Source organism: Lipotes vexillifer, unplaced genomic scaffold (assembly GCF_000442215.2).
Source record: "Lipotes vexillifer unplaced genomic scaffold, Lipotes_vexillifer_v1.1 scaffold875, whole genome shotgun sequence".
Classification (NCBI taxonomy): domain Eukaryota; kingdom Metazoa; phylum Chordata; class Mammalia; order Artiodactyla; family Lipotidae; genus Lipotes; species Lipotes vexillifer.
In genome coordinates, this window is record NW_006792177.1 from 2,573,368 (window position 1) to 2,586,317 (window position 12,950).

Consider the following 12,950-nt stretch of genomic DNA (forward strand, 5'->3'; position numbering starts at 1 on the left):
CCCGCGTCTCCTGCATCGGCAGGCGGACTCTCAAGCACTGCGCCACCAGGAAAGCCCCTCTCCTACAAGTTTTAAATTGGGTTCTGAGAGCCTGAAACAGTTCTTGTATGACTCTCAGCACTAACTATACTTTAGAATTCACCTGAGAAGCTTAAAAAAGAAGGAGCAGCCTGGGCCCTGCCCCCAGAGATGCTGATTTACTTGGTCTGGTATGGGACCTTATCATCATGGTATTTTAAAGGCTCTCCAGTGATTCTTATGTTCAGCTGGCATTAAAAACCCCTGAGTTAACTGAAAGTTGTGTGGATTCAGGGGCTGGGGCAGTATTACATCCATCCATATGCAAGCTAAAGCATAGAAGGTCAGATGGAAAAGAACATCATTAAGTACTGAGAGGATGTGAGCATGGCTTCAGCTGACAGCTTCGTGATTCCCGTTCCTGCAAGAGCAGGCGGCTTTAGGGCTCTGAGAGAGCCCTGTAATTATTCCCCCACCACCAGCCAGTGAGCACCACCTGGGTAGAGGTTATCTGGAATTTAAATTCTAGACTGTAATTATTTTACATAATATAGGAACAGTTTTTTTAAGTTCTACTGGTTTTTTTCTTGCACCGTTGAATGTGTCCCATGTCTTGTCCTTTGTTGGATGTTGTTGTTATACAGAACTATATCCTAGAGTCATTCTCTCAGAAAAGACCTGAGAAAGAATTTGATACTTGGGAAAGACCTTTTATAAAGTCTGAAGACTGGAGTCTTGAGTTTTGCAACATTGTCTTCTATTTCTTTGTTTCCTCACCTTTAATTCTATTTGCTTGCATTCTGGACTTCTCTAGTAGATGAATGAGTACAGCTCTGGATCTGTCCTCCATATTTCTTAACTGAACTCTCATTTCTTTTTCATTTTCCTTCCCACTACATTCTTGGTGAGCTCCTCAGCTCATTAATTTAGTCTAGTGTTGGGTCCATTTCTTTTGCTGAGTCATCTGGTTAGGTTTTTTTTTATTTTAACATTTGCATTTTATTTCTAATATATGTTCCTTGTAGCCTGTTTCAATTTTATGAATGCAATTTACTTTCGTATTCCTTTGTGAGATTAATAAATGTTATTATTTTATTTTGAAGTCTTATTTTGTGCTATTAATAATTGTCTCCTCAGATGCTGTTTGTTGTTGTTGTTTGGTACCTCTCTTTCACAATGCTGGTTTTCCTCAAAATGTCTGATTTTTGATTATGTTGAAGATTCCGTGTTTACCTTTGTATGGTTGCCATTTCTGTCTGTCACAGCCTCCAGTGATATGGAGTATGGAGGCAGAGTGTGCTGCTGGGTTAGGTATATTGTTTGTCTTCTGTATGAGGGGGTATCCATCCTGCCTGGCCTCTCTAGCCCCAGAACCAGAGCTCACTGCCTTAGTTGCTCTCTTCCATTGCTCAGCACAAGCAGGGAGGAGGGAAGAAGCTATCTGGTGTGGCCACACTGAATGCAGCTCCCCCTTAGTACTCTGGCAGTTCTCCAGAACCCCCTCCCTCCTTGTATCCATATACTCTAGACTGACTGACTGACTTCTTCCTTCCTTCCTCCCTCCCTTCCTCCCTGCGTCCCTCCCTCCCTCCCCCACTTTCCTTTCCCTCTCTCATACACTCACTCTCTCTTTCTCTCTCTCCCCCTCCCTCCTTCCCTCCTTCCTTCCTTTCTTCCTTCCTTTCTTTTAATTTTTAGAGACTTTATTTGTTTAAAGCAATTTTAGGTTTACAGCAAAATTGAGAGGAAGGTACAGAGATTTCCCATATACCCCCTGCCTCCACACATGTGTAGCCTCCCCCATTATCAACATCACTTGCCAGAATTATACATTTTTTACTAAAGATGAACCTACACTGATACATCATAATCATCCAAAGTTCATAGTTTACCTTAGGGTTCGCACTTGGTGTTGTTGTACATCTGTGGTGTTTGGACAAATGTGTAATGTCATATCCATTGTCATAATATCAGAGTATTTTTACTACCCTAAAGATGGAGCCCCTGTTTTACTTTTTAGCTCTCTCTAATCTGGCTTCCATCCCAACACCCCATCTAATTTTTTTTTTGTTGAGGGCAACTAGCACATCTCTATTGCTAAATCCAAAAGTTAGTCTTTAGTTCTTTTCTTTTTGGCTTTGCAACAGTATCAGTCAACTGATCACCCCATCAGTGAGACTCTTCTTGCCTTTTGTGAGTCCATACTGCCCTGAAGCTGCTCTTTCTTGGCCTCCCTTGCTGAACTATCTTTTCTATTCAACTTCTCATTGTTGCTATTCTTCCAGAGCTTGACCCTGGCCGCCTCCTTACTCTGTGTTCTCTGGTTGAAGTCCGCCATCCCCATCTGCAGCATAACATGCCCAGAAATGAACTTTTTGATCCTTCCTCACCAGTCTTCCCCACATCACTAATTGGCAAATCATGCTGCTGATTCCAAGTCACTTCTTTCCCTTTCACACCCAACAGGCATTCCATCGCCACATCCCAGCAGTTACGGTTAGCAACCTGCCCTACCTCTACTCCCCACCCTAGCCCTAACCATCACAATCTCGCCAGGACTATTTCAGTTGATTTTAGCTCCTTTACAACCCACAAAAAGTCCAGAGGAGACCTTTAAAATAATGAATTAGTTTGTATCTAACCACTTATCTCATATCTAGTGGCTCTGCATTGTATCTAAAATAAAAACCAGGGTCCTGCATGAACTGCCTCCGTTCACCCCTCCACCTTCACCTTACGCTACTCTGTTCTGCATTCCCATTACATGAGCCTCCTTCTGTTTCTTAGAAAGCACCAAGCTCCTTCCCACCTCATGGCATTTGCACATACTTTTCCTTCTTTCTGGAACGCTCTTCTCCTTATCCTTTACCTGTATACTTTTACCCATTGCTTTGTTTTTCCAAACAAAAACCAATTCTCTGACATCAACTGACTGTCCTACAATTCAGTTCTGACACTAACCACGTGGAATCAGTGCACACCCCACAGGTTAAGGGCTCAGTCCAACAAGACTGCTCCTACTTCAGACGTCAACCACAAATGGGTCCCAAGGCTACCCATACTTCTGCCTGGCCAAATACAAGTTTGGGTTGTTCCTGTGATGCCTCTCAGATTCAAGAGTTTGCTGTTGCCTCACAGAACTCAGGAAAAACACTTTACTTAAAATTGCAGGTTTATTATAAAGAATACAACTCAGGAACAACCCAGTGGTTGTTCAGCAACCCAGAGTTGCATTGGGCAAGGTATGAGGGCAAGAGGGAGAGCACAGAGCTTCCATGCTCTTTCTGGGCATGACACACTCCCAACACATCGATGTGTTCACCAACCCTGAAAGCCCCCCAAACCTCGTCATGCCACATTTTATCAATGTTTCATTGAGCAGGCATGATTGGTGAAAATCACTGATCATTGGTGATTGAACTCAATCTCCAGTCCCTCTACCCTCCTGTGGAGGGGAGGTGTGCTGGGGGGCTGAATGGTCTAACCCTTTAATCACATGATTAGTTTTTCTGGTGGTCAGCCCTGTCCAGAAGCTATTTAGGTCCTTCCCTCCCATGAGGGGAGAAAAGACACTCCTGAATTACATATCCATAAACGTGTTATAAAAAATAGTTAACTCAGGGCTTCCCTGGTGGCACAGTGGTTGAGAGTCCGCCTGCCAATGCAGGGGACCACGGGTTCATGCCCCGGTCCCGGGAAGATCCCACATGCTGTGGAGCGGTTGGGCCCGTGAGCCATGGCCGCTGAGCCTGCGCGTCCGGAGCCTGTGCTCCGCAACGGGAGAGGCCACAACAGTGAGAGGCCCGCGTACCGCAAAAAAATAAATAAATAAATACTAGCTTTTTTCATTTATTATGTTTACAGACATTCACTGCTTGAGTCAAGTTTAGGCTTGTTAAGTCCTGCGCGTCCGGAGCCTGTGCTCCGCAACAGGAGAGGCCAGAACAGTGAGAGACCCGCGTACTGCAAAAAAAACAACAAAAAAAGTTAATTCAGACTCAAAGCCACTGTCATTTTTTTTATACCCTTCTGTATTATATAAATTACTTTGTGTAGAAAACTGGTAAAGATACATTTTAAAGATTTTTTAAATCAAAATTAAAAGATAGTTTCTTCCTTTTTAAGGCTGAGTAATATTCTCTATAAAGATAAACCACAATTTATCTGCTCACCTCCAGATAGACATTTGGGTTGTTTCCAGTTTTTGACTGTTACAAATAAAGCCATTACGAACATTTGTGTAAAAAAGAGGGGAGAGGATGCTCCTATCACATAGGAGATTTCAAGGGTTTTAGGAGCCCTGTGCCAGGAACTTGGGACAAAGACCATATGTATATTTCTTACTCTACCACACTCATCCTTCAAATTTCAGCACAGTGTCACTTCCTCCAAGATTCCATCAATGAACCCCCAAACTAAATTCTCTCCTTTTGTTCTACCCTCCCATGGGACTGTATTATTTTTCATCACAGTACTTATCACAGTTCTGTACTTGCGTACTGTGTGTCCACAGTGAGACTCTAAGCTTTGGGAGAGCAGGTACAGTGTCTCTTTTGTTCACCCCTGTATACACACACACTTTCAGCATCTAGCACAGCGTCATGCTCCAATATATGTGAAAAGTAAAGCAGACCTTCAGGAGAAGCGCAGAGCCATGAGGGACCATAGACACCAACCTCTCTGAGGGGAAAAAAGCTCGTGGTGCTGCTGATAGGAATGCAGAGGCTGTATGCTAACTCGGTAGCTCCAATTAGCAGGTGTGTTATGTTCTTGGACCATGTGTACAGAGTGAGGTGACTCAGCTGCCAAGTACCAACCCAGTGAGGATTAGTCACCGTAGCTGATTGGTGGAAGACTGAATGACACCATCAGAATCAATCAGGGACCACAGAATCTTGTGTAGAAAACAAGGACAGATGGTGTTCTCATCAGTTCTTCCTTTTTTTGAATGTGGGAACCTTTGGAAAAGAATGCAGAACTTTGGTATCTAATGAGAACCTACTGTATAGCTCAGGGAACTCTACTCAGTGCTCTGTGGTGATCTAAATAGGAAGGAAATACAAAAAAGAGGGGATATATGTATACGCATAGCTGATTCACTTTGCTGTACAATAGAAACTAACAACATTGTAAAGCAACTATACTCCAATAAAAATTAATTTTAAAAAATTAATTTCCACTAAGCTTCCATTGAATTCAAAGACAATAAAATAAAGGACTTTTGCTAAATATTAAAAAAAAAAAAGAATGCAGAACTTTGGTTTTTCTGGATTTTGTTTTGGAAGTAGAAATAATGAGCTTTAGCTGAGAATGGAGTCCTTTTCATAAGCGTGAGGAAGAAAATATATTCCCAGAGCAAGTTAACCAGGTCCAAAAGGATATACATGAAACATAAGGAGAGAAGGAAAGGTATACAGATAATCCTAAGCACTCTGAAGAATAGCTCATAGAATACAGAAGAGAGAATTAGAGTTGGGGTGGGGGTAGAAGGGGATAGCTCAGTGATTCAAATGAGAAAATATCAGTGTGAAATAAGTTAGAAAAGGACTCCCAGACTTGGGCACAGTGAAGAGTAAACTCTAGATCCCGATAAATCCATTAAGCCCTCTTTGTGTCTTAATTGAGATGCTCTCCCAGACTCCAGTAGGAGCCTTGTGTGTATAAAGAGGGAAATAATAAGACCCATTTGCTTGCTTTCTCTGAAAATCAAATGAGGTGATGCATGTGAAAGAGCTTTGTATCTGGAAGTGATGTGGTAGTGTGGTCAGGATAATGATTATTAGTAGAAGAGGGAGAGACAGACTAACACTCTGAACATCTGTGTGACTGGAGTTAGAGGTGCCTTAGAGGATAGCATTTGGGTGAGAATAAAAAGGAGAAGAGGGGATGTCCAATAGGAGGCACTGGCCAATAGGAGGGACTGTAATGGGAATTCCTGATATTGGCAAGGTATGTTTTTATAAAACTTTTAATTATCTGAACTTCCGCTAAGGTCCTTGCCAGATTGACAGCAGACATTTTGACACATCCATGTCTTGTTGATCATTTCATTTTCCAGAAGATGGAAGTGATATGGGGTCCTACCACTCTGGATCTAATTCAAACCAGAATGGTGAAGTGCACATCACAGGAACTTGGGAAGAAGCAGCAGTGTCTCTGTTTTAGATTGGTTGGGAGGTCAAGGCCAGGCCAAGAAATGAATATGTAGTTTTTTTGTTTTTATTTTATTTATTTATTTATTTTTATTTTTGGCTTAGTTGGGTCTTAGTTGCGGTATGCGAGCTCTCTAGTTGTGGCACGGGCTCAGTTGTTGCAGCGCGTGGGCTTAGTTGCCTCGCGACATGTGGGATCTTAGTTCCCCGACCAGGGATCAGACCCACGTCCCCCACATTGGAAGGCAGATTCTTAACCACTGGGCCACCAGGGAAGTCCCGAATATGTAGTTTTAGAAAGGCTAGATTTGCAAGGACAGGAAAAGCAAAGTTCAGTACACTCTCAAAAGTATCATTCTACATACACAATTACAGTTAAGCTGGTGAAAAACATCCCCAAACACAGAGCTCTCAGAAAATATTGTGAGTTTTCGAAGATATATATTGATACAAAAGATGGAAAGAAAGACCTAGAGTCAAGACATGGATTCCTGAGCATAGTCTCAGGAAAGTGTAAGCCTCTGATAAGCAGGGACAGGTTTAGGACAAAAAAGGACAAAGGAGTCTTGTTTTTTCCTAGGTACAGAGCTGAAAAGAAGTGAAAGACCCTTAGCCTGGGGCCAGTGTCCCTGTGTTGAAAGAGAGAAATACACTTCTTTAAGAATGATCTTTGAATGCCATAGGGAAATGTTAATAATTGCAAGGCTGAGTAATGAACATATAGAGATTCACTGGATCAGTCTCTCTTCTTTTGTGTATGTTTGAAAATTTCCATGATTTTTTTAAAAATTACATTTGTATTAAAAACTATAGAGAACAACTGATAAGAGGAACTGCAGTAAGATGAACACTGAGTCACAGCCCCACCTGTACCCAGATTAGTGGTAGGAAAAAAAAGAAGGGAGGGGTATCAGCAAGTGCCACCTTTTTTGAAATAACTAGTAAATTCTTCATTGTTGTGTTACCCTTGGAGAAATCATGCACGTATCAGCTTTGAGGAACAATCATTGTGTGGCGGTATGCTGTTTATGTCTCTCAGAAAAACTGGAACAGGCGGAAGGAACTGTGTTGTTGGTGTTTCTAACAGGTCTGCATTGAAGAAGAAGCCCCTCAGGGATAAGGGGCACAGACCTTCTGAGCTGCACTGTTTCACAGTTCTGTGTTGAGGGTAGTCCAAGAGAGGCCTCTGAGTGACACCAGACTCCTTGCCTCTGAGACCAGCCCTGTATTCAGCTGCATCAGCAGCATCCTGACCAACTCATGTGTTTCATGTTCTTCCATGTGGATTTGCTGCCACCATGTGTTTATCTATTAGAATAAAACTACCAGAAAGCAAGCTGATGGGGGGGAAAAAGCAGGATTATGCATAGAAACCATGAAAGACTAAAGAAGGTTACTCTTCTCAGACTCCCTTACTGCTTCTTCCTATTCTTCCCCCAACTTCTCAGTGTTGGGGTGCCCCTAAGACACTCTTCTCTATTTGTATTCATCCCCTTGATGACCTCATCCAGATTCATTACTTCAAATACCATGTATATGCTGATGACTCTAAAATGCTGTCTCCAGCCCAGACCTAGCAACCAGCCCCGAGTAGCTTTCAGGTAGATGTCTCAGAACTCAACATGTCTAAAACTAAACTCTGCTGTCTCGCACCTGCTCCCCCCAGAGCCTTCCCTGTCCAGGTTTGATGGCAAGTTCCTCAGACCCTGACTTCTCTCTTTTATACCCTACATCCAGCCCATCAGGAAATCCTATTGCCTTGACCTTCAAGTCATGTCCAGATTCCAAAGTGCTTTTCACACCCCTGCTACCACCATCCTGGTTTGAGCCACCCTCATTTTTCACCTAGACTCCTGTTCTTTCTATTTCTGCATTGCTACCTTAATGGTCTCCTCAGCATAAATTAAATCATGACACTTCTCTGCTCAAAAACCTGCACTGGCTCATCTCACTCAGGAAAATCCAACACCATTATAATGCCTGTCGGGCCCTCGTGATCTGCCCTCTTCTTACCTCTGTGTCTTTATCCCTGGCCTAACTTCCCCCCCGCCCCACTCCAGCCACACTGGCCTCCTGAGGTTCCTCAAGAAATCCCAGGCACATCCTTGCCTCAGGCTTTGCACTGGCTGACCCTGGTTGCCCAGGCGCATTTCTGCAGACCTTCACAAGCCACCTCCCACACATCCTCTGTCTTAGCTCAGATGTCACCTTCTCAAGAATTAAGGCCCACCCACTCTGACCATTCTGCTTTAGAGTGCCACTGTCACTCCTGAACCTCTTTACCCTTACCATACTGTGTAGTATTTACCCCCTTCTGACATGCTCTATAATTTGCTCACTTATTTTGTTCACTGTTTACCTCCATCTGCTGAAATGTAAACTGCATGGGAAAAGTGGTCTTTTGTTCTGTTCACTGGTGTATTCCATGAGCCTAGAACAGGACCTGCCTCAGTAAAGTACTGATAAAAAGAAAAATAGAAACTGTCAGAAAGGAGGAAGGATCTTCAGTGTCAGGACAGCCGGGAGGCCCAGCAAGATAGGAACTGAAGACTCTCCACTGAGTGATAACCTGGGGAGCTTCTCTTTTGTCAGGGGACCCAGTGGAGGGGTCTGTACTCTGTGCCTCTTAGGGAAGTGATGGGCTGAGGGAGGCTTAATTTCTATATCTGAAAGGGCAGAAGCTCAGTCCTCCTAGCACCTTAGAGGGCCTGTCACCAGCCAGCTGTGGAGGCCTGTCTTCAGCGATCTGTGCGTTGAAGCTGCCTCTCGTAAAGCCAACCCCATCCTGCAAACAGAGCTCAGCAAGAGAGTACCCAACTACAGGGGCAGAAAGCCTTGTGTCTGCTTGTAACACCCTGGAACAGTACTCTGTAACAAGCCCCTTTTACAAGTTAATGAATGAAAATGCCAATTTTAAAATTATTTAGCGGTTACTAAGAGATTTATTTGTTAGACTCATTAGTCCTTTTAATCAGAAGTCAGTCATTCTCTTTGCTGTCACAGTAGCTTTTCAAACCATTCGGTGCCTGGTTTAAGAGGCATTGAATGTTGAGAGAACATTGAAATCATTTGCAGTTATAAGACCACTGGGACTTCGTCTCTCCTAATACTTTTAAGAAAGTTGTTGGCTTGAATTTAGTTTTATTTTATTTAAAAAATAGGTATTTACTTTGAATATATATTACTACATATAAATTTATTGTTCCTTATGAAAAGCTGGTTGTTACTTTGATAGTTTTCTCATTTTTTTAGACTTTACCAGTAGATTTTTGCTAATTTGATTAAATAGCATGCTTGTTACTTGTCATAATTATCATAGAATTGTTTTTATTATTTGGGATAAGCCATGATGGACCATTCTGATAAAGGCCGGCAGGAAATCAAGGCTCTCCTCTCAGAGTACCTTGTGGAGACAGTATTGTCTAGTTGGGTCTGGAAGCCCAGCTTATCAAAGTCTTCTCACACTTTGTTTCCTATGAACCAGGACATGGTTGTGATGACTCATCAGAAAGGAGCTTGGAGTTGGTATTTGGGGGATTGTTCCCCTGCCTGACATGGGGTGTGGATGACAGTGTGCTGATTCTGGGGGTTGGGATAATAACTCAGTACTTTCCTTTCTCACAGTTGTTTCCTCTCTTTGCTCCTGGTGGCTGCTGTGGTTTGGAAGATCAAACAAAGTTGTTGGGCTTCCAGACGTAGAGAGGTAAGCCTCAGTGGTTAAAGATTAATGAATCCCTGTAAGAGCTTTTTCCTTCGTATTTCCCTTAAGCAAGTCAGTTTTGCTATTTAGTGATAGTTGATGGATATATCTATAGAGAGAGTAATGTATGGTCAGTAGACTTCAATCTGTGCTATGTAATCTATAGTTCATTCTGCACCACATGGTTTTAACTTTCTAAAAGGAAACTAAGAATCATATTGACTTACAGGTGTCAACTTTATCCTTCCTACCAGAAGCTGGTTCCTTAGCTCAGGCTGGAGATCTGAAGGCTTAGTAGCACAGCCTTTACAGGAGCCTTTCATGAGGATGAGAGTAAAATATCAAAAGTTTCTCATTATTCAAGGAAAGATAAATGTGTGTCTAATTAAGTGTTTGCTTGAGTTCTATTTATTAATGAGTGTTGATTTATTTCCAGAGCTCCATTCCAAAAGTATTAATAAGTCCAGCAAATATTTATAATTGGCAAATCAAATAAACTTGATGAAAAATTACAACACAAAAACTGTTTATTGCAACTTTCACTTGTGTTTTTACTCTGCCTTTTAGTCATCATGTCTATTGCATTGTTGCTAAATAGAAGCGCACTAAGATCTAGACTTTGTGCTCTTTGGTTTTCTATATAAAACTTGATCTATAGACAAGATTTAGAGGAGAACAGAAATATCTAAAATCAAAATTCACAAGCATGCAGCAAGGTTCACAGAACATTAGTGTCTGTAATGGGGTTAAGATAGGCTTCAGGATATGAGCCTCTTCCTGGGGGCTGTGACACCTTTTCTGACCCATGTGAAGGTGATGTTATCATAGAGGTAGCGTTACACCCTCTTTATTATGGTTTTAAAAATTCAGTGGATAACTTATTCAGAGGTCTTTTCTTTTTAATAGCTCTATTACTAAGATATTTTAAAATCTCAACAAATAGTACAGTATTCTGAAAAAATATGTTATCCAAATGTGTAATAAAAAAGTGAGAAGCCATATAAACTAGTACCAAGGAAGGAATCAAAAACTTGTCAAAATATTACTCTCTCCACAAAGGGTATTAGACCCAAGGAGTTTCAATTTGAGATGAGCTTATGGAGATAATAATAGTCTATTCCTTCTTGGGTGCTTATGAGAATTAATTATTTCCAAAATATATAAACAGTTCCAGGGTAAAGGAAAAGATGGGAAGCCTAAAAGAATCCTGATACATTTTATGCTTAGAAACCTTGAAACCAAAACCTGAGAAATGTAACACCAAAAAGTAAAGACCAGTTGTATAATGACTGTACATGCAGCAGTCTAGTTTACCAGTGTAGAAAAGGGATCATTTCATACCAGAAAACCTACTAGGATATGTTATATCAGTGGGTAAAAAATAAAACCTAAATTTTCAGTAGTGGCCAAGTAATCATTTAGTCATTTATTGATATTAACACTCATTCCTAGTTTAAAAACAAAACTCTTAGTAAACTCAAAAATAATACCTCCTCAACACTTTGAAGAATAACCAGATAACCAACATCACCCATGATGAAAAAATACTAGAGGTTGTAGCCAATAAAATCCAGACAAGTTAGTCATATTAAGAACTGACATTTGAGCATTTCTAAATTCCAGGCACTGTTGTATGAGGTTTTATATAGATTAACTAATCCTCACAACAACCCTATAAAATAGTGACACTAGTCCTGTTTCACAGATAGAGGAACTGAGGCTCAGAGAGGCAAAGTAACTTACCCATCACCACACAGTTACAATAAAGACACCAAACTGGGCTTTAAACTTAGGACTTCTGTCTTCACAGACCATGTTTCTAATCACAAAGTAGTCCCCATAGTCACTTACTTTTGTTCTGGGTATTCTAGACTCTGCACTAAGAGAAAGAGAAATAAGAAGTTTTGTTACTTTTGGAAAGGGAATAAAATTATTATTTTCATATAAGATGATTAAAACATCATATAGATTTACCTGCATAAAATTACTACTTAAGTATATAAAAAATAAACAAATGAATAACATAGAAGACAAACAACCAACTGGAAAATATTTACAGTGTACGTGAAAGAAAATAAGATGAACACCTTGTAGAGAAGAGGTTTTCCCCCCCCAAAGAGTATGCTTATTACACAGTTGATCAACCAATAAACTAAGCTTTTACCTTTGTGACTTAAAATTTCTCTGTTACTGTGAACCTGACCATTCAAACTATATTTTATATTTTCTAAAATATCGTTCATGATTTATCCCTCTCAGAACTGTAGAAAAGTGATGTGATATTTTTTATAACAAAAATAATAGCAGCTAATACTGCTTAAGTCATTGCTACATACCAGGCCCTGTTTTACGTGCCTTTACTCACATTATCTCCTGCACTTGTCATAAGGGAACTAGACTGGGAACTGGAGGCAGGTAGGCACTCTGTCTCACTGTGACTCCACACTTAGAATAGCAGAGAATCCAGAGGAGGGTTGTTGTTATATGTATTTGTTGAGTAAGTAGACCAGTAGCTTTGTGAGATGTAGGAATGTGATTATTGACATGTTAACACAATGTTTAATATAAAAATGCCCTTCTGAAACAGAGCCATGATCTATCCAGCCGAAGATTCTGTCTCCTACAATAGTTCCAAGGAAGTGGTCAAAGTAGGGCCTCATTGTCTTCCACAGCATGACCTCAGAGCTTCAGTGACAGGCCCAGATTTCTGATATCCCTAATGATATATGATTGACCACACGCCACATACTAGGCACTGTGCTAGTTAAAGCATCTCATTTAATCCTACTGATACTTTTATGGGATTAAAAACCCATTTCAGAGAGGAGGGAACTGAAACCCAGAGACTTTAAACACCTTTTTTAAAGTCACACAGCTGGAGAGTGTTGAAGCAGGTATTCATATCCAAGCCTCCCTAAATCCAGAGCCCCTAGTTGTCCCTCTACTCTGCAAAACTTCATGGTTTTTTGTGTTTAGCTTATACCACCTCTCTGAATAAAGAGCTCTTTCAGTTCCTATCTGCTGTGTAACAAAGGATAGTTTTTGTTGCTGTGTAAATACTTGGTTCAAGTTTCAGCAGG

General features: G+C 41.1%; 1 protein-coding gene across 1 annotated transcript in view; it reads left to right on the plus strand.

The window, feature by feature from the left end:
• The window catches only part of ATRN (attractin), a 174,272-nt gene that overhangs the window by 149,574 nt on the left and 11,748 nt on the right, over positions 1-12,950 (plus strand). Inside the window, exon 26 of the mRNA XM_007465407.1 lies at positions 9,795-9,873. Within this exon, the coding sequence (XP_007465469.1) occupies positions 9,795-9,873 (79 nt within the window). The remainder of the gene's footprint in view (positions 1-9,794; positions 9,874-12,950) is intronic.